The sequence below is a fragment of the Pezoporus flaviventris genome, unplaced genomic scaffold (assembly GCF_033815535.1).
Source record: "Pezoporus flaviventris isolate CSIRO_AGI_PZ_B2104156 unplaced genomic scaffold, CSIRO_AGI_Pfla_v1 ptg000031l, whole genome shotgun sequence".
Taxonomy (NCBI): Eukaryota; Metazoa; Chordata; class Aves; order Psittaciformes; family Psittacidae; genus Pezoporus; species Pezoporus flaviventris.
In genome coordinates, this window is record NW_026892579.1 from 3,753,615 (window position 1) to 3,776,124 (window position 22,510).

At 41.5% G+C, this 22,510-nt stretch overlaps 1 protein-coding gene across 1 annotated transcript in view; it reads right to left on the reverse strand.

Moving 5' to 3' along the window:
• SLC35F1 (solute carrier family 35 member F1) overlaps nt 1-22,510 on the reverse strand; it is a 241,756-nt gene that overhangs the window by 44,582 nt on the left and 174,664 nt on the right. The window contains exon 3 of the mRNA XM_061460050.1: nt 6,867-6,994. Within this exon, the coding sequence (XP_061316034.1) occupies nt 6,867-6,994 (128 nt within the window). The remainder of the gene's footprint in view (nt 1-6,866; nt 6,995-22,510) is intronic.

Below are 22,510 nucleotides of genomic sequence, written 5' to 3' on the forward strand. Positions count from 1 at the left end.
GAGCTTTGAAGACCATTTTCTCAAGGTTACTTATTAGAAACTTCTCCCTTCTCTCCTGGCCAGGAAAAATTATGGATGTCTCCTGCAGAAAAACCTCTGCTTCTGCATTTCACCAGTAAGAATATGTGAAATAAGCAGAGAACACCAAAATCTCTGCTGTTGTAATGGTCCACTGACTTTAATGAGATTTTGCGTATTTTCATTAGCAAAAAGTTTGGCTCAGGGTGAATTTTACCATTAGAGGCAGGAGCTCTGGATACAGAGAGCTCAGTTGACTCCAAAAACACGTACAGAGACTGAGCATACTGAGGGGCTGGTTTGCGAACCACAGATGTGTTACACAGTTAAAAGACAGAACACCAACTCGAAGTGTGATACTTAACCAGATGCAAGATACACCCCACAGACTCCTACAGTATAAATGTATGGTATGCAAGACTTGTGCACAACGCTGATCTATCTGCAAACCTTAACATTACACTATTCTCTCACCACCCTGAAGCAAAACAGGAAACTATGGTCAATTTTACATGCATAGGATTGGGGAGAGGAAGGGAAGGAGTAAAATTTATCTCTGTTTTTGAGATATTGCCCACTTCAGTGGGCACTGGAAACGGTGGATCAACAACTTCAGTACTGCACATCCCCTGCTCCTCACCTACCAGATTTGCTTCAAAATTATCTCAAAACTTCTGCTTCAACGTATATTAGTCCATAGGGACTGAGCACAAAGCAAAATGTATTGCCATCCAGCACTCCTATAATAAGCACTTACTGCTGACTCCTTTCCTTTTCCAGTGGCAGTTGTTGAGGTACGAAAACTGCCAGAGGTAATTGGAAGTATGATGTACTGCCGAGCGTCACAGTGATATAAGAGCAGATGAAAACATTGGCATTGTAGTCTTTACTGTCTGTCTCCTGGTGTCTATAAATCCTAGCTTTTACTAACTTTGTTTTCATCATGCCAATCAAAGGCTTGATTGCTCAAAGCATCAATTACCAGATAAATCACTATTTGGGAACACAGCTCTCTCTCGGACAGTGCCTTACTAGTGACATCGTATGCATATTCTACAGTACCACTATGCAAGGCTCTGCAGAAATAGTCCCATTTTTATGTGGTATAACACAGAAAAAGGATAGTATTTCCTCTGGAGAGTGCAACACAACAGTGTAATATGGAGGTAGTAGAACAGTGGATTGCAGCAAGGAGAGCTAATTAATGGGACACTAAGGGAGAAAGGAGAGGGCAGTCTGCCTCATAATACAGCTTCGTACAATGAGAAAGCACTTAACTAGCAGCAAAGCTTATAAATGTTAGCATCATAATAGGCTTAATGGGAAGACATTATGGACTTGGTAGAATGTACGTGTGTGGTACATTGTAAATGCTGTACAGGGAAGTCATAACATAGTTTTAAAGAAATCAAACGTCTAGATCTAAATAACAGCAAAAATTTTGCAATCTTTAAATTCCCTCTGATTTTATCTGCTGTGTAGAACGTGTCCCTAACCGTGGTTAAGATGCCCTTATTGAATATTTATTAAATCTTCCACAGCTCTGCATCAGGGTTGTTTTAAAAACCATTTGCATTAATATGGAAAGTATTACCACAGGCAGTCCTGAAAGTTAAGCATATAGTCCATGGGATCAGGCGCTGGTGTACACACAAGGGTGTTTAATGTACTTTCTGCACCTGCTAGAACTGATGTGCAAGAAGGCTGTAAAATCTACATTACATTACATTACAAAGTCATATTAATGCACCAAAGAGAAACTAAAGAGAATTTTGTGAGTTTTTTGCCATCTGGGAATTGGGACATGTGTCAGAGCATGAAGTGTGACTGACCTCTTGCACTTCTGGCACTTCTTGAAATACATGGTTTTGAATATCAAATTGATCCATCTACAAACTACTGTGCCTTTTACCTGGCATATACTCACTTTTCAAATGTACCCTCTCGAGAACAGTCTTCACTTACTAGCCTGAGCATTTTCATGGCTGTGGGAAGCCTGAGTTTCAATCCCCACAGCTAAGGTGGAGCTAACTCAAGCCCTTTCTTTGGGCTACTGTTTTCACGGGTATGACTTCATGTAAAAGGTGGCTCCATCCTTGCAATTTGGAGAGCACTGCAGGCTTTTTGTAAGCACTTGAGGCATCCTAAGATCATAGCTAACAAACTGAGTTCCTTGGGGTACTCTGATGTAGGAATATGTGGCTTTTGAAATTTAAATTGGAGGCAGGTATTTAGGCATTTGTCTTCTTCAATACAGAAGCGCTCTGGGCAGGCAAAGAACCAGAACTTAAAGCTACCAAAGAAGGAGCAACCTGAGAGGCTGAAACACATGTTCTCATGTCCCTGGATTGTGCTCTGAGCAGCAGGTTAATATACATAGAACCAGGAAAATTAGATGTCTACAACATTCTAGATATGTAGACAAGCAGATGTGGTTTCTTGGATTGTTCTGTTAAATCTAGTTGCCCCCAGGCTGCACTGCAGGTACCTAAGGCTAACTTGGATTTTATCCTTAGCAATTAGCCTACACCTTGATGCCTGAAACATAAACACTGCATTGGTTTTCAATGTAATTTTTACGTCACCTAGTTTATATGGGAGGTCTTTCAGTTTGTTTCCTTTTTATTTTTTTCAGGGAAAATCACAAGTTTTAGGCTTCACAGTACTTTGATTTCATCTTACGATGGAGCTGAGCACCACATTCTCAGACAGTAATTATAGAGTCCACAAGGATTTGAAATAATCAAAAGCACGTCCAAAAGAAAAAGTACCATATTAACCTCTGATTTATGCCTCTGTGTCCTCATTCACTGTGGTTCTGAAAGCACCCAGTGAAAGACATATAGGAAGGTTTATTAAAAAATTCTGTTTTCCCAGACCCAAACCAAAAGGGAATTTTAAAGGAAAGTATATGAAAGATAGAGTGTGAAACAGTGGGGAAAAGTTGGGCACCATTTTCCATCTTTTCCTGGAATCATAATGAGATAATGTCCATTAAAAAAAGAAAACGGATGGAGTTTAAACTAGAAACTTCAACAGTCCTAAGATTTTAAAGCTGCTGAATCCCTGGAGCTTTTTTGTGAAAGCAGAAGAGCAAATCAATTGCAATAAAGGTATATTTTTACAGTTAAACTTCAGCTTTTTGCTGGGAGCAACTTAATGTTTTTTGCCTAAAAGCACCACAAACCCAACACACTTGCATATTAGTTTTGCATGATGGAGCAGATATCATGTGGAAAAAAATATATATGCTGTAAACCTGATTTCCTACTGAAATGGTCCATGTGCCACCACCATAAAAATACTGCAAGATTTCTCATTTACTGAAGTGAAAATTCTGAAACATCTTACATTTTCCCCATCAAAAATGCCTTGGTGTAAAGCCTGTTGAGAATAATATCCTACTAAATTGACTTGATTCTCAGCCAATGCATACACTGGGACAGCTCCCACAGCCTTCAGTCAAATCCATGCTGATTTGTGGTAGGCAGCAATGGATTCTCAGGTCTCAGTTCTGAAAGGATTTGAACTCTCCTTATTAAGTGTCAGCGTGCACTTATGGCCTCACAGGTAGTGCTCTTGCAGGACCAGGCCTTTCAGAAAATGCTTGAGAGATTGGTCCCGTCAGATTCTTCAGAAATCAGATTCTAGGAAAGTCTTTCTCTCTTCCATCTTTTACTTTCCATTTCCCCGGCAGGGGGGTTGGAACTAAGTGATCTTAAGGTTCTTTCCAACCCTAACTATTCTACAGTTCTATGATTCAGTCTTCCTTTCATACAATAACACACTTTGACCAATGCTGCTTAAGGCTGAATAATCCCCCGAGCTTTTTCGGTTTCATTGTTAAATATGGTGGTGTTTGGCTACATTTCATAAAAAGTGTCATTTGATTCAACATCTTAATGGATTACCTCATACTCATCCCATTCTCACCATATCTTTGTGCTTGTCTACGTTTAGAAGCTTATTCAAATTAAGGCATGAATTGAATTTAAAATGCAATAGGTATTCCCAGTCACTCCATGTATATCCAAGCAATCCAGGACAACTGTGGGAAAATGAGATACTCCTGAAAGCAAGCATTTGAGCTTCCACCTCTTCCTTCTTTCAAGCTACATAAGAAAGAGACCCAAACTCTGTTGTAACCTTTATGTGGAAGAGGTCTAAAATGGACATGATGCTGTCAATGCCCTATGACAGTTCTGTTCCACCCTTCCTCTCTTTCAATATGAAAAGAGACTGAGGTTCATTTCAGCTAACAAATTCCCTGCCAAGACACAGGTAATGCTGTTGAACTCTCCTGCCTGCTTCCTCCTCACACTGTAGGCTTTGATTGCTCACACTAATGGCTATGTTCATTGCAGAAGAACATCTTCTGGAATTGGAGTTTCATGGGTCTGGCCAAACAAACCTCTGATATGTGCTTGCTGGTGGCTGTAGGAGATGGGATTTAACGACCTGCATTGTCTTGCTCAGTCTGCTATTTCTACCTGCTATGAGTGAACATACAAAAGCAGCAAATCAGCTTTTGCTTTTCTCTTTGAGGCTTTTAATAGCTATAAAATCAGACAGTGTGAGACTTAGTGGATTTATGCTTTACTTTATACTGAGTAATCTGATTTGAAAAAGTGTTAAAAAGCAATATTACATTGTCTGGGCACATATCAGAATTCTCAAAACAACATTCTGATGGCAGAAGCATTTGTGAATATTTAGCATAAACCTCATACTCAGATTCCTTGAATTCATACTTTTCTTTTATTTTTGCTTCTTATTCAGCTAAACAAGCTCAATATTTTCCAGTATCACATTTCAGCTATGGAAGTGATAAAAACCTAAATTAGCTTTGTTTCTGCAGAACACTGACTGATGCTTCTCTGTTTTACTCACTCTAATACAAACTTCAGGAAAATAGGGTGTAAAATAAACTGAACACGATGCAGTGCTGCCTAGCTATGTAGAGACAATGTAAAAAGGGAGTAGGTTTGCTTTACAACAAGTAGCAATGAAGTATGCAATGTTTTCCCAAGGCAGACATTTTCCAGGCTCTTGAAAATGTCTCTATTATTCACTTCTCTGCTTAAATTGGAAGAAGCCTGATTCTTTTGTGTTTGTATTTAAAATATACAGGTTGGATCTTTGCAGAAATCGCTACCCTAGCTTTGGTTCACTGCATGTATAATTTTTTAAGGGAGAGTACACTTTTTGACAGCTGAAGTTAAGCTGTTATATAACATAAAACACCTAACACGTAGCATTAAAGTAAGAATTCTTCATCATAACTACATTCATTTTACTTAATGACAATTTTTGCACTCAGATATAATTATGGATTTCTAAAAGCCTGAATTGGGTTTGCATGGCAAGGGTTTGGGGGGGGGGGGCTACAGGTTGGCTTCTGTGAGAAGCTGCTAGAAGCCTCCCCCTGTGTCCATCAAAGCCAATGCCAGACAGCTCTAAGATGGACCCACCACCGGCCAAGGCCAAGCCCATCAGCAATGGTGGTAGCGCCTCTGGGATAACACAGTTAAGAAGAGGCAATAGCTACCATGCAACAGGAATTGCACCCAGAGTAAGAATATGCAAGAGAAACAGCCCTGCAGACCCCAAGGTCAGTGCAGGAGGGCAGGAAGTGCTTGAGATGCCAGAGCAGAAATTCCCCTGCAGCCTGTGGTGCAGCCCATGGTGAGGCAGCTGTGCCCCTGCAGCCCATGGAGGTCCATGGGGAAGCAGGTCTCTACCTGCAGCCCATGGAGGACCCCACGCCAGAGCAGGGAGATGCCTGAAGGAGGCTGTGACCCCATCGGAAGCCCACGCTGGAGCAGGCTCCTGGCAGAACCTGTGGCCCTGTGGAGAGAGAAGCCCATACTGGAGCAAGTTTGACCCCTCAATGGAATCCACGTTGGAGCAGCCTGTTCCTGAAGGACTGCACCCATGGAAGGGACCCACACTGGAGCAGCTCACGAAGAACTGCAGCAGCTCACGAAGAACTGCAGCAGCTCACGAAGAACTGCAGCCTGTGGGAAAGGCTCACGTTGGAGAATTTCATGGAGGAATGTCTCCTGTGGGAGGGACCCCATCCTGGAGCAGCGGAAGAGTGGGAGGAGTCCTTACCACAAGGAGGAAGGAGCAGCAGAGATGTGTGACCACAGCCCTCATTCCCTGTACCCCTGTGCCACTGGTAGAGAGGAGAATTTGGGAGTGAAGTTGAGCCCAGGAAGAAAAGAGGGGTGAGGGAAAGGTGTTTTTAAGATTTCGGTTTGTTTCTCATTGCCCTTCTCTGATTTGATTGGTAACAAATTGAGCTGATTTCCCTAAGATGAGTTTGTTTTGCACTTGATGGTAACTGGTGAGTAATCTCTCCTTGTCCTTATCTCAAGTCTTTCATGACACTCTCTCCTGTCCAGGGGAGGAGTGACAGAGCAGCTCTGGTGGGCACCTGGCTTCTACTCAGGGTCAACCCACCACACAACATTTGCACTCAGATCTAATTACGGAATCCTAAAAGAAGTCATTATATTTTCCTCAAGTACAATATAAAGTGAGAAAAACATTCCAGCCCATATGAAAATATTTCCTTAAAGGACCAAATTAAGTAGATAATGCTAAAAATGTGATCATTAATAGTTTAGCACAGGAAAATAAAATGAAAGCCAGTATGTTTTTGTACAGTTTGGAAAACACTGAGTAATAAAAATGGTCCAATATTAAAAAATGTGTTTTATAAAACAGCATTAAAAGGTATACAGAAGACATAGTAACTAACTGTTAGTGCACCACAGCAAATGGACACTGCACCAGTGACCTTATTATCTTACCTCAAAAGGGAGAATCCTTTGAGTTCTTACCTGTACACTAGTAAGAGTGGTGTATTGATAAGCTTTGACTACCAAGTAATTGGCTTCTATATCTATTATTCCCAGGATCATGTACTTCCACCATCTCCTTTTCAAAATTGCCAGCAAGTTTTCTTCTCCTGTGGTAAGAAACAAGAAGAATTATGTAAGAGTTAGGTTTCAATGCACAAAATATCCGCCTGTCAAGAAAAGTTATCTAGCACATCTCTTGCATTTACAATATGCATTTCAATAGCACCATAAACAAAGAGATACTGCAAGGACGTGAAGACTAACATGCCCTATTTGTCTTGCAGACATTAAAAAAGCCAGCTTGGTGAAGTAATACATGAGGGTCAGACTGACTCTTCACTTAAGATGTAAACAACACTGGGAAAAACAAGTGCAGTTTGGGATTACTGTAAATATGTTCTTAGTTTTATATATACACATATGAAATCACAGTATCACAGTATGTTAGAGATTGGAAGGGACCTCAAAAGATCATCTAGTCCAATCCCCCTGCAGGAGCAGGAACACCTAGATAATGTTACACAGGAATGCGTCCAGGCGGGTTTTGAATGTCTCCAGGGAAGGAGACTCCACAACCTCCCTGGGCAGCCTGTTCCAGTGTTCCGTCACCCTCATTGAGAAGAAGTTTCTTTTCAAGTTTAAGTGGAACCTCTTGTGTTCCAGTTTGTACCCATTACCCCTTGTCCTATCATTGTTTGCCACTGAGTAGAGCCTGGCTCCGTCCTCATGACACTCCCCCTTTATATATTTATAGACACTTATAAGGTCACCCCTCAGTCTCCTCTTCTCCAAACTATAGAGACCCAGCTCCCTCAGTCTTTCCTCATAAGGGAGATGTTCCACTCCCCTAATCATCTTCGTTGCCCTGCGCTGGACTCTCTCCAGCAGCTCCCTGTCCTTCTTGAACTGAGGGGCCCAGAACTGGACACAATACTCCAGATGCGGTCTCACCAGGGCAGAGTAGAGGGGAAGGAGGACCTCTCTCGACCTACTAACCACCGCCCTTCTAATACACCCCAGGATGCCATTGGCCTTCTTAGCCACAAGGGCACAGTGTTGGCTCATGGTCATCCTGTCGTCCACTAGGACCCCCAGGTCCCTCTCCCCTACACTGCTCTCTAACAGGTCGTTCCCCAACCTATACTGGAACCTGGGGTTGTTCCTGCCCAGATGCAGGACTCTACACTTTCCCTTGTTATATTTCATCAAGTTACTCCCTGCCCAACTCTCCACCTGTCCAGGTCTCGCTGGATGGCAGCACAGCCTTCTGGCGTGTCAGCCACTCCTCCCAGCTTAGTGTCATCAGCAAACTTGCTGATAGTACACTCAATTCCCTCATCTAAATCATTGATGAATATATTAAATAATACCGGTCCCAGTACTGACCCTTGAGGCACTCCACTAGTTACAGGCCTCCAACTAGACTCGGCCCCATAGACTACAACTCTCTGGCTTCTCTCCTTCAGCCAGTTCGCAGTCCACCTCACTACCTGATCATCCAGTCCACACTTCCTCATTTTAGCCGTGAGGATGCTGTGGGAGACTGTGTCAAATGCTTTGCTGAGGTCAAGGTAGACCACATCCACCGCTCTGCCATCATCCATCCACCGTGTTATTTCCTCATAAAAGGCTAAGAGATTGGTCAAACATGATTTCCCCCTGGTGAAGCCATGTTGACTGCCCCTCATAACCTTCTTATCCTTGATATGCCTTAAGATGGTACCAAGGATAAGGTGTTCCATCACTTTCCCAGGGATGGAGGTGAGGCTGACCGGTCTATAGTTACCCGGGTCCTCCTTCTTGCCCTTTTTGAAGACTGGAGTGACATTTGCTTTCCTCCAGTCCTCAGGCACCTCTCCCGTTTCCCAAGACTTGGTAAAGATGATGGAGAGTGGTCTAGCAATGACTTCCGCCAGTTCCCTCAGCACCCGCGGGTGCATCCCATCTGGACCCATGGATTTATGGATGTCCAGATTGCTCAACTGTTCTCTAACCCATTCCTCATCGACTAAGGCAAACCGCTCCGTCGACCTGACTTCATCTAAGGTCTCAGGGGTACAGGGCTCTTCAGGACTGCCCGCAGCAGAGTAGACAGAGACAAAGAAGGCATTCAGTAACTCTGCCATCTCTTTATCTTCTGTCACCAGGGCACCCATCTCGTTCATCAGTGGGCCTACATTGCCTCTGGTGTTAGTTTTGTCTACCATGTATTTGAAAAAGCTCTTTTTGCTGTCCTTGACCCTTCTTGCCAGGTTTAATTCTAAGGATGCCTTAGTCCTCCTAGCTGCCTTCCTACATCCTCTAGCAGCAGCCTTATATTCCTCCCAAGTGGCCAGCCCCTCCTTCCATGACCTGTAAACTCTCCTCTTCCACTTGAGCATACCCAGCAATTCCCTATTTAGCCACGCAGGTCTCTTGGCCCTCTTCCTTGACTTCCTACGTGTCGGGATGCTCCGATCTTGAGCACGGAAAAAGCAGTCCTTGAATGTCAACCAACTATCTTGGGCCCCTTTACCTTCAAGCAGCCCTGCCCATGGGACTTCCCCTAGCAATTGCTTGAAAAGGCCAAAGTTTGCCCTGCTAAAGTCCAGGGTTGCAATTCTACTTGGTATTCTACTAGTCCTGCCACACAAGATCCTGAACTCCACCATCTCGTGGTCGCTGCAACCAAGGCAGCCCTCAACCCTTACTGCTTCGACCAGATCCTCCTTGTTAGTGAGGATGAGATCCAGCAGCGCTCCTCTCCTGGTCGGCAAATTATTACATACATTTATACTTTCCATACACACTGACGAATGCTGTATCACACATGACACAGGAGGGTTTTTCCAGAGTGGCAGATTGTAGTATTTGCAAATATGATGGAATATTACAGCATCACCTTTGGTCAGATTACAGATCCTGTTCCAAAGATGGTTATTATCCTCTAGGACAATAACCATGTTCCAAGGATGGTTTTGATCCGAGAGGTTCAAACTATCAGACTTGTTTAGAGAAAGGTTGTACTGAGACAGATTCTCCGTGACAGATTGTTCTGCTACCAGGATCGATTTCTGAGGGAGGCATGTGTGCTACGTTCTATGGGGGCCATGTCAATCACCCAAGTACTTAATTTCCACCATGAAGACTGACAGTACAATACAGCCTGCAGATCAAACCTGCAACCTTCAAAAGGTCAAAGCATTCCTCATGCTAGGAATTATTACTGTTCTCTGTTCAAAAGAAACCAGCTCATTAGTGAGGGTGGGCAGACTGTTACTTATTTGCATTACAGTAAGCTCCAGACATGATGAGACCCCACTGGGAAAGGGGTTGGACATACCAACTGTGGCTGAATGCAGTACAACTGGAGGTCTGCAGCCTAAACAGGAATCCAAGTAGGGCTGACCTGTACCGCCGAAGTATCAGAAATGGAATTTGAACCATCTTTAAGTTTAAAAAAAAACCCACTATTTTCAGATTTGTTCATGTTGCTGCAGCCGTTCTAAGCTCCTGGGATCATCAAAACTAATGGTGAAGAAGAAAAGGAACGTTATTGTCAATTGCCACTAAAACTTACTCAGGCTTCTCAATTCTCTCTCATCATTTTCCTTCATCACAAGAGTGTTTGCTCTCTGGTTCAAACAGACCTGGTGATATAGGAGCTTCCATACTACTAGAAACGGCAGGCTCCCTATAGTACAGGAGTATCTCAGAACTTGTAAGATGTAGAAAAATAGGTAATTACTTCAAAAGCTGATTCAGAAATCTTACATGTTAAATCTTGGCCCCACTGAGTGACTTGAATTAGGATTTACCTAAACAGAAAATCCGAATCATTTGATGTTTGTTCATTAACAGGTGCTTACACAAATACGCTTCCAGTGGGATATTATTAGGCAACAACCTAATTATTTGTTAAAGTGAGAATGACACTGAGTGCAAAACCGTAAATGCTAAAAAGCTTTCCTTCCTTCCCTCCCCTCTCTCTTTCTTTCTCAATAAGCAGCAGAGAAATAGCAGAAATAATGTGGTGAGCGGGCTATTTAAGACCCTAAATAAGAAGTCGGTGCATTCAACCATAACAAACTTTACTGTTACCACCAACTTACAGCAGAACTCATGAAAAAGAAAATTCCACCCTTTGGATATTAATTATGGCTGCATTTACATATTTTTTATGATGATTTGAGCATGCAGAAATATTTTAGATCTTTTGTCTTGACACATTTAGGGAGGTATTTTCAAAAAAGCATTTGAGATTGGATGTCCTAATTCCTACTAAAACCAGTGTAAACCACACAGATCCTTTTGAGGTACTGAAACTATATCTCTAATTTTAATGCTGCACAGATAACACCTTTAAAACACCAACTGGAAACCAGCAGTTCAATCTAATAACATGGTCAACATTTCAGAGGAATTTTTTTTTTAATTGTAAAGAGAAAGTTTAAAAGATTTCAGACATCAAACTCTAGTCTCTATCTCAGTAGTGAATATCCTACCTGATTTTGTTACAGTAGGATCTTGGGGGTACCTACAAAGCAGAAAGTAACAGCAAGCTCAAGAAATGTACAGACATTAGGTTGCCTGAGCAAGGACTATTGACATACATCAAGGACTCTTTTGGTGCCTTTGGTTTGTTAGCACTATCTTTCTCCAGCTTCAGTTTCCAACCACAGATCACTGTACGGCTCAGACGTGGCCAAACAAGTTTGCTTTAAAAACAAATGTACGGCCATGACCTCTGGCTAGCAAGTAAAGCCAGAGTTTCCAGAGATGGAAACGAAATCCACAATTTTAACTGATGTATGGGGTTCTCTCTTTTGCTTTCTCCATCCATTCTTTGCTAATGACAGAAGAAAAATATTTGGCAAGCACTATTTTATCTTTGATTAACAGCTCTGAGATATTCCGAACTGCAGAAGATCAGTTTCAGCTGAGAAGGCTGGGCAGAGCAAAAAGCAATGCCAAAATAGATTTATGCAGGCATCCTTGTAGGCCCCCTTCAGATACTGGAAGGCTGCTATGAGGTCTCCACGCACCCTTCTCTTCTCCAAGATGAACAGCCCCAGCCTTCTCAGCCTGTCTTCATACGGGAGGTGCTCCAGCCCCTGATCATCCTCGTGGCCCTCCTCTGGACTTGTTCCAACAGTTCCATGCCCTTTTTATGTTGAGAACACCAGAACTGCACACAATACTCCAAGTGAGGTCTCACGAGAGCAGAGTAGAGGGGCAGGATCACCTCCTTCAACCTGCTGGTCATACCTAGACAAGGGGAAAGCCTTGACTTAACTTGCGAAGACTAAAATAAAAAACAGAGGAATCAAGAGCTTTATTCAAAAGTCTACATCCTGAATAGAAACATCACCTTTGCATAAAAACAAAGTGGGGGAAAAAAATCACACTTAATTAAGAACAAAACAAAAAGAGACAATCTGTTGTTTGTGGTGGTTTTTTATTTCCTTTGATGACAACTCAAAGCAAACTAACTACGCAAGTCGTCTGAGTTGTAAGCATCGTAGGCCAAATGGACTGAATGCAGATGCCTACACCTGAAATAGCTGGTAAGGCATTTTTAAACCTTTTTTCTCCTAACATCTTTCAGATTAATTGTTTAGGACAAGATAACCAGCATTTTGAAAAAAAATACCACTCCCACTAAATGTAAAGGGAAGAGGGATTACATCAGATCATGTGTTTTTGTTATTATCTCAATAGGACTCTGAGTAAGGCTACCAGCCAGTCATATAAACAAATATCAAACCATAAAGTGTGCAGGTTAGCTTAAAGAAAACATTTCCAGGGAGCCAAAGCACATACTAATGTCGGTGAACATGCATTTATATGAGTGCACAGAGTATTACCATCTTCAGACACTGCTATCTTTTGGTGGATATCCCCTTCAAAAAACAAACCCCTAACTTCTCAAGCTTTTGAAAATATAAGCCTTCCTATTCAGTCTAAACCAAATGTAATGCAGATTTAAAAGCAAATTGCGTATTAAGAATATTTTAAGATTCAGAAATCTAGCATGCTGTTAACACAGAGAAATATGAATCCCCCTCTTTGCCCTTTCTAGAAGGATAGGTTCAGGTTTTTACATTTTTTACTGATTTTGCACCAAGACACACTTGACAGTTATATATACAGAGGAGCTCTCAGTGTTTGGAAGAAAGCTACAGCTTTGCCTCAGCTGGCTGAAATTAGAAATCAACAAATAAGCTGCTTTATAGAAGAGTTGGTTCTACATCATATAATAAGGATTTACCCTTGGGGGGTTACAAAATTAAAAATAAATTAGAGAGAAAATTAAAAGAGGCTTTGGCTGTGCAGTGCCTACCAGAAATACATATATAAATGTGAAAAACCCTTTTCACATTCACCTGCACAGCTGCAGAGGTACAATAAAAAAACCCAACAACAGCTATTAAGACAGCATATTCCCAATTTTTTGTGTATGGGCTTGGGATACAGGCAGAATAATAGCACTGATAGACCTGAAAATAAGCATATTGCTTCTCTTTCAGCCCCTGCAGTCTCTCTCTTTTCATTCAGACAACAACTTGCTATTTAGATCCAGATCATTAAAGGAGCTGTGCTTTCCTTCTGTTTTACAGAGCTTGGATGAAGAGATCTAAATGTGTGCACGAGTTTTGCTAGGGGAAGGCAGCGAGGAGAGGGAGGGCTGCTGGGCACACTGGTCCTTCCCCTACCAATAGAAGTGCCAAAGTCAAGTGCTACATGGTAAAGAAGCAATAGTCTCACAGAAGATTAAAATTATACCAGAATTTACTTATTATCATTTCCTTTGAAACTCAGTTACAAAACACAATTATACGATAATTGTTTCTTTTCCATTTTCACCCATTGTAGCAAACTTCGCAGACACAGAACTACACCAGTACCAGTGTTGCTTCTCTACAGACTTTGTAGTCCTCCAGACCCTGCACAGGAGAAGCAGAAGGAGGCAGTCAAATGGGGCAATAACATGTAGGGGTAACAAAAATCTTCTCTGTATTACTATGCCAAGAGGCTCCCATGGCAGAAACAGAAAACTTTGCTTATCTCCTGCTTGGCCAAGTTTCTGGTTCAGGGGACTTAAAACCTGTGATAGAAAGCTTTCAGCTCTCCACAAAGCTCAAGAGACCTGTCCCTCTTCTGTGTGACTAGAAATCTTCTGGCCCAAACCTTCTGACCCTTCTTATTTCCTCATATCTGCTTGTATTACTGATAAATACTTTATGGTAATACTGTTGCCTAAAGGCAAAACAACATCACTGTTTAATTATTTATGCAATAGAGAAAATATTCTCCTACAGGAACGCTCCTCCAGTCTGGCTTCACAAAACACCTGAATATACTGTGTTCACCTTATGAATGACTGCTTATAGGCTGCACTGCTTTTGCTCTATACCATGTTTTCAGTAAATCTTTGGCTAGACTAGATAAACTCAGCTCCTTCTGCCTCCTCAAAACATCTGATTTTATCCAACCTGATCTTAACCAGACCTCCTTTCTGCTTCCTCTCCTGTGGTGGGAAAACTGTGCAACCCACAGACATGCTGCAAACAGTTCAGAGTCACTGCTGCCAAGTGCCTTCCAGCTGCTGGCCATGTGGTCCTGCTGCTTGTCCTTCGCCAGCATTGTTGCTTTTGGGGCTGCACAGTGAGCCAGAGCAAACAACTGACCGGAAACAAAGGCTCTGGGTTTTCAGATCAGTTTTCATACCATGTCCTGAGTGATCTGTGACCAAATTAATGTTAGTCCTGTAGGAGGTGAGAACTGAGTAACAGTGGACCCACACAAGGACAACTCACAGGATGTGAGCTGGCTACACACCTCACTGGTGGTGAGCTATGTCATGGCAATGTATTTTCAACTTTCTAGGAAGTAAATCTTATTTAACAGTCTCAATCAACAGAATTTTTCAGTTTTGAAGGGGTTCTTACTCTTGTCTGTTTCAACTCCATAGTGTTTGAACGTCTACCTATCACAGAATCACAGAATGATTTGGTTTGGAAAGGACCTTAAAGATCATCCAGTTCCAACCTCCTGCTATGGGCAGAGATACCTTCCACTAGACCAGGTTGCTCAAAGCCCCATCCAACCTGGACCTGAACACTGCCAGGGATGGGGCAGCCACAACTTTTCTGGTCAACCTGAGCCAGTGTCTCACCACCCTCACAGTAAAGAACTTCTTCCTTGTATCTAATCTAAAACTAACCCCTTTCAATTTAGGAGTTATCCTACTAACATTTATTTGGCTGGCATTCTGGAAAAAGGTATTTTATATAACCTCTGATCTCCAGATTACCACAGGAGTAGCACAAATTGAAGGTAAGGCTTATAACCCCTCTGTCTGCTACTTTTGTAATTTTGAGCCTCCTCCTTTCTATAATATGCTTAGACCATTAACAGGACATGCTTTCCAGTTACTAAATCACAAGCTTATCTGAGGTATTTAGACTTCTTAATTCTTTTTAGAGATTTTGCAGATGAATCTGGCTCGATTCTGGATGTAAATCATAATAGCTGAAGTCAGATCTAGGAACTTGAACGTGCATTTTCAAATAGCATGAAAGGATTAATTTCTCGTGCCTTGATTTTGATCCAGCCTAAGCTCTGTGGTAAGATCTGATAACCTTCAGACGTCTTCTTATTTCATGAGATTACTGGTCATACAATTTACTTTTATGAGTAAATTGCAACTAAAACTAAAACAATAAAGTAGTCAGTGATTTTGTTGATGCCTCAGTTTCTCTCTACCTGGCTGTTCACTTGATTACATACAGTTTTTCCTTTGGTGGCAGACACAGCGCTGTATATTACTGCCAGAGATTACTGCGAGAAACAGACGATGACAAGTACTGTTAGAAACCTGAAGAAAGCTCTGAACAACACTATTTTGAAAACCAGACATCTAAACTCCCAGCCCTTTAAAATGCCAAGATAAAAACCACTGATATTTCTTGTACAGTTTTCATTTAAGTTATCTCCCAGCCTAAATTTAGGCAAACACCTTTCCTGAAATGGCAGATTGTGTCCTGGGAGAAGCACTTACACCTCCGTAATGCAGGACAGGACCACACTGAGAAGCCAAAGTCTTCCCTTGAGTCTGAGATTCAACTACGTCCTTTTGTCTTCATGCATTAAATTTTCAAAATTAATTTCTGATCTACGTACTGTCAGATTTAAGTTGCCTCTTGAGCTAATACTGTAGTCTGTCAGCTTTTGGGATTCAATCTGGCTCCCTTTCATGCACAACTACTTCAAAACAAGTAGTTGGAAGAGATCATCGTTATAGGTTAGTCCTTCCAAAAGAAACAATATTCTCTGCTGTTCTAAAATAAACCTATCGTTTTACTCCATGAACTCCGCAGTTAGACCCTTTTTTTCATTGTTTATCCTATTTTATCTGCTATGAAGCTACTTACAGCACTGCAAAGAAAGATTCTGAGAAGAAAAAAAATCTCATTTTCAAATTTATCAGGGTATTAAGTGAAATTAAATAAATCCGTATGTATCTCTGCACATCATTTATAAATCTGAAATTTGCATGAATATTTTATCCTGCTGGATAATCTTGAGCATGTTAATCATATTCACAAGACTTACCTAAAATCAAATAATCTTAAAGAAATAATATTCATTGTTTAAGGCCAAGGAATAAGTTAGGGTCCATGAGCTTTTCTTTTCCCTTTCATCAACTGATTACAACTAAAGTTGGTTTAGGCACCTACTCACTCTGTGACATTTTTTCCCCCACCATACAGATATGAACAATGAATTATTACTTCTGATCCCTATACAGTTTATTTCCCAAAGCACAAGATTTGCCTGAGACAGTGAAAACAAACCAAAAAACAACCAACAAAAAAAAAAACAACCCCACAAAACCCCTCAAATAAAACAACAACAAAAAACCCCACCCCATGATGCAGATTGTTGTTACTATTAACCACCCAGAGATCAAGCAGATCCAGCTGAAACTGAATTTCTAGCCTTGCCTTTAGAAAATAGTAAGAAGAGAATAAGTAAATTAAGGAGCGTGTATCTTTCTCTGCTTTCCATCAGTAATGTTTGAACATATTGATCCAATTTAAAACTAATCTGATAGAGTGCAAAGATATTTGCTCCTAAGGTTTACTGTGAATAGGTGACTGAACAGAAGAAAGAAAACCTAACATCACTGACACTAAGTATAAGCTTGACGGTAAACCCAGTTAGATACCAGAGCCTGGACTCTGCATATTCTTAGGCACCAGCTCATTCAATAAGAGACATAAATTCCTAAGAGATCAGGTGACACCAGTTCTGGGACTCACCAACTACCTAGTAGCAGGTGCTGACATATGAGCAAGGACTGTACGCAACATGCAGTAAACATGAAGGAGAACCTGCCTTTTACAAGCTATGAAACCTAAAGATATCTAATAAAGAAATCTGTCTGCTGATGACTAAGAGGACAGAACTATTAAGAGGAAAGAGGCTACTGGTGAATAAATGAAAATGGGAGTGTTGTATTTTGTGTTATGAGCCCTAAAGGCACACACAAGCACTCCAATACTGTGACGATTTCTGTTAGCTTAGCAACAACTAAACTAACATTTAAAAGGGCTGTTTTAAGTAGAATAAGATGGGAAGCTGATGCTAAAGAAGCACTGCTGGCAGAATTAAAACTTCTGGAGTCAACAGTGTTAACCAATAATACATAAAATCCTAATACCCAGCATTATTTCACATCATTGCCCAGGGCCAAGAGGAGAGCCAAAGAGTTCAAAATAGATGAGGGCTGGCTGGCTCAAAATCATTATAGCTTTACAGACGCTTCATGATCTCTAGAGGGATTTCCTATTCTTCTGTGTTAAGAGGCTGCAAATATGTGCTAAGTCCTCTCGGAGTATCTATTTGTGGTAGCAGCCATGGGAAAAAACTAGCAGAGTGATTCCCCTTCTGGGACTTTCCTCACACCGCTGTTGGTGAACTGGAATAAGGCTTGATAAACTTCCAAATTAAATATTATCCCTTGAGGAATATACAAGTTTTGGGAACATGTTGCCATCATGGCTTATAGTAAAAGCCTCAGTCTGGAACAACCACAGATTATTCAAGAAATGCCACTAATAACACATGAAGCAGAAAATGTGGGAGCTGCCGCTTGATTAAAGCAATTGTGGGGCCTGCCCAGGACACTTGTCTCCAAGGTGACCAGCTGCAGAGGCTCAAGAGAAGCATGTAAGACACACCAACCCATTGTGGCTCCTTCATTGTTGGCCACAGCATGAGCACCTTGTTTTATGCATGGCAGTAATTCCAAAAGGCATGAATGAACCCAGTAAAGAAAGGAGAAAATGCAGGCATGAGCACATAGAAATACATGAAACAGAGTGGCTTCAAGTAACACTCAGAGCTGGTGTATTCAATAATTTGCCTATTTCATGATACTATCAGAGTCACGCACACCAGAAATCTCAGTGTTGCATCTATAATAATCAAAAGTACTTAATCCCCCTCCCTGTTTATATCCTTTGCAAATACAACTGACGTATGTCACTAAAAGCATAAAAAAAAAAATCACAAAACTATGCTAATTAATAGGAACAAGGCATCATAAAGGTACGGGGTCAAGTTGACATTTATAGGCAATTCTGCTGAAGATGCTGGGGATTCGTTATCACATAATCCTGAATGAGTCACCCAGAATGACAGTTAAGATAGAAATCAGGCCAGTTATTTTTTTTGGATGACAAGTTTTTGGAACAGGTGGTATTTCGTTGCATACCTGTTGTGTACCTAAAACAACGGGGTCTCAATGTGATCTTTGGAAATGTAGCAATGTCATTATCAGATAAACAGCATTACACATCCATGTATCTACATAACAGAGCAAGCAATCTGGAAGACAACAGGAATGCTGAAGAGCAGCCCTCCATTCAGGGTACCCATAGGGCATGCACTTCTCTCCTCCTGAGCTGGCAGAACTGGGCTAGAAAAACCTTACAATGAAGTCACATCCGTAGCATTTCTGAATGTTACAACACATTTTCTCCATGATTCAAACTGTAACAAGACAGCTTACAGGTTTATGAAGCACCTCTAGTACATGTACGGTCAGTAGTACATTTTCCTTGTCAGTACTACATCTTCCTGTATTTTTGCGGTTTTCACAAGCACAGTTGTCAGGACTAGCCCATAAGTGCACTTGTACCCAGAAAGGTAGAGAGCTATGCAAGATGATCCAATGCAGTTCAGACATTGTTTTGCTCTACATAGAACATTAAAAGTTAATTAAATGCTCAGTTTGTACCAGCTTAGCTTCAGTAAATCGGTCAAATCAGCTTCGTAGCAGGGATTGAACCTCACCTGGTCTCATTTTTGAGCAAAATAAAGACTGCCGTACAAAGTGACAACCAAGATCTATAAATAAAGGAAATTTTGTGTCCCTGCTTAGTGTAGTCTTAAGCTAGTTTATGAAGCCTGAAAAATATAGAATCTGATTATTGTAGCTGTGCAACTGAAATAATGAGGAGATTGAGAGTGGGACTAGTAAGCAGTTAGATGCTATGCTACCACGCTGGAGGTCTGCAGTCCCCTAAAAGTCTGGCAAAAATTACCTGCAGTGAGATGTACAAACTGGGAGATATTCAGTAGGTGTATAACCTGAAATACGCATCTAGTGCTACTGATGACTGGAGGTTGTGCACATGCTTAAGGTACTGAAAACGTAATTAATTTAACATGCCTTATCTTTCCATGGTAGAAGGCGATAGTCAATAAAAGTATGATAGAGAAATCCAGGATCTCGTCAAATATACACAATAAAGCAGTATAGTATGGATCCTCAGGTATCACGTAGCAGGAAAGCTAATGCCACTGTGCTGCTACTTAATCAGTGAAAGATGAACGTGACACTTACTACTCACTGTATTAGTGTAATAGAGAAACTCCATTAATTCAGCCAGTGTGAAGCTGAACTGTGAATCTCTTGGAAAAGCCAAGTGTGGTTTTAGGATGAGCTGGTGCTAGAGGCAGAATCTGGAACCAGCACATAAGCAGGGGCAGTTTGGTGCCCACTCGGGTCCAGTTCCCGTAGAGCTTTGAGTCCTGGGAGGGCACAAAGAGATCAGTGAGGGAGGCAGCCACTGAAAGAAGTGGTCAACACCCCCATTTTGGCTTCAGGATAAATGCAAGTAGATTGCAATGATGTATTAAGATCCCTTCTAAAACAATCAGCACTTGGTACTTGTAATCTCTGAAACTGTCACTTTCTGTAAACTCTCTGGTAACATGTGGTACTGAGTCATATAGTGCTCAGCAGGGCACACTCCTCCTCACCGACTCAACATCTATCTGAAAACACTACTGAGAGGTATGCAGACTTGACAGACCAGCTGTGAGGAGTGACCGCTCCTCTCCTGGTCCAAGCTGATTGCCACAAAGCTCAAAAAATCTCCAGGAATAAAAAAGAAGTGATACTCAGAATAAGCAACCTTATTCTACGCAAGTATTTCCTTTACAGGCATTCTGATTTATAAGAAAAATGCTGAATACGTCACTGTCATTTATCTTGCCATGTTGCCTGTGCTTTAACAGCAACTGACACTGTAGCCTTTCTGCAACATTAAGAAGACCTTACACCTATTTAGAAATATGCCCAAGTCCTTTTTTAGGATAAGAAATACTAATGTGTTAGGAAGATATTCTGCCTGATAACTGCAACATAAAGCTCTATAATGTGAAGCAGCAGGCTTAGAATAGGAGAAACTTGCATCATGTGCAATTAACAGCCAAGCAGAAATCCCATCAACTGATGAGGTATCCAACCATTAATGTGTGAATTACAACCATGTATTACAACAACAGGATGCCTCCTTGCACATCCAGCTGGTTAGTTACACCAACAAAACCTTTACTATTCTGCCACCTATCATTTTGTCCAGGAGTGCATCATCCTATGCTCTCAAGCATATGTATCTGACTCAAACACTACTGACATTCTTTGATAATTTAATCAATCCAGTTGAGAGAGAGTCATCATTTTTCTCCCTTTCTCCTATTCCACAGCTGAAGCCCGGGGGCAGTTCAGTCATGCAACAATTGTTCAGCGCATGAGAAAAGGGAGTCAATGCACCTTCCTAGCACAAGCTGCTGGGAAGTGACAGAGCACTGAAGGCTGCAAAGCACAGAAAGAGAGAGCATTTTGGTATTTTATATGTGAGAGTGTTGTATTGATGCATCCAATGCTGAACAATGCATCGGAACAATACTTCAGGGGAAGGAAACCATCCCCAGAGTAGGGGTCACGTTGGCAATCCCACCTCTCAGAAACCTCATCAGCACAGGCAGAATGAAGGTATACCACAAAAGGTGAGGCAGTCAGAAAGCCTGAGCAGGCTGTACAACCTTCTCAGAGAAGAGATGTTACCTCAGTGTACTTCATCATAAAGGCCATGATGGATAAGTATGAAATTGTTAGTAACAGTAAAACAGCCCCAGACTGTGAGAGAAGTGAAATAATAAGCTTTCAGGAAATTCAGTTAATATAATAATTCTCATAAAACACTGGGTGGCATCTAGCATCAATAAAACCCACTGGTTTTAAAGATAAACTGGATGGATTTTTTACCTTTTTTTTAATGGAAGCCAACTCACAGATGATGAACCTAAACATGAATTTGATGGGAAAAAGAGGTAGTACCTGCCACTGATCCCTGAACTATAGATGAGAAAGCCAAGGGTTCTGCAACCCCAGCACACAAGAATGAAGCCCCCTCTGAACATCAAGTACCTTTCCCCATTCTGTGATACTTAAATACATAGCCAGATTTTTTTTAAATTATGACCTTGATTTTCTGCTGTCTTGTGCCCAGTGAGTGCAACCTGGATAAGGATGAGTTACACCTGCTTTGTCCAGTGTGGTAGTGCACATGAAGCGCACAACAGCAGAGAGTTTGGGCTCTCTGTGGTGTGGAAGCAGCACTGGGTATCTCCAGCTCACATCCTCTACAGCAGATCTATAAACTGTAAAACGTATTCCTGCTGTGAAGGCTCAGCCCTCCAACAGTAAGACAAGCTGTGCAACGTGAGCACAGGTTTCAGGGGAAATTTATGCAGGGCAGCCCAAGTGAATTAAATCCTTTGGGATGTTCACACAGTTGTCAGTTTCTAGTTGCAAGCACCAAGCTGAGCTCTTCTAGTGAGAAACTCCCAAGAGGCAATTAATATTTGATGGCATAAAATTCAGCATGCCAGACAGATGGCAAAGGAAGAAAATGAAAGTAGCATTTAGACATAACTATTGTGCTTGGACATATGCATTCACCTGTTAAAACCATACATGCAATACCTGCATAATAAGGCGTACTTTGCTGGCAGTCACATTAGGCTTATGTAGGAAGTATAAACTTGTGAGCCCCTGAGATTTATAGGCTGATCATGAGATCTCTATCAATCCCCAAGCAAGTGCTGTAGCTAGTTGCAGTCTCAAGTGCACTAGTAGGAGTTCAAAAATCCCTTCTTTTTATTTCATTCTCCTGTTCTGTTTCTCTCTCTTGCTCTCTAGACTTTCATGGAAAACCACAAAAAGCCTTTCACGGTCTCATGGAATGGATCAGCTTATCATTATGCTTTTAATCATCTCC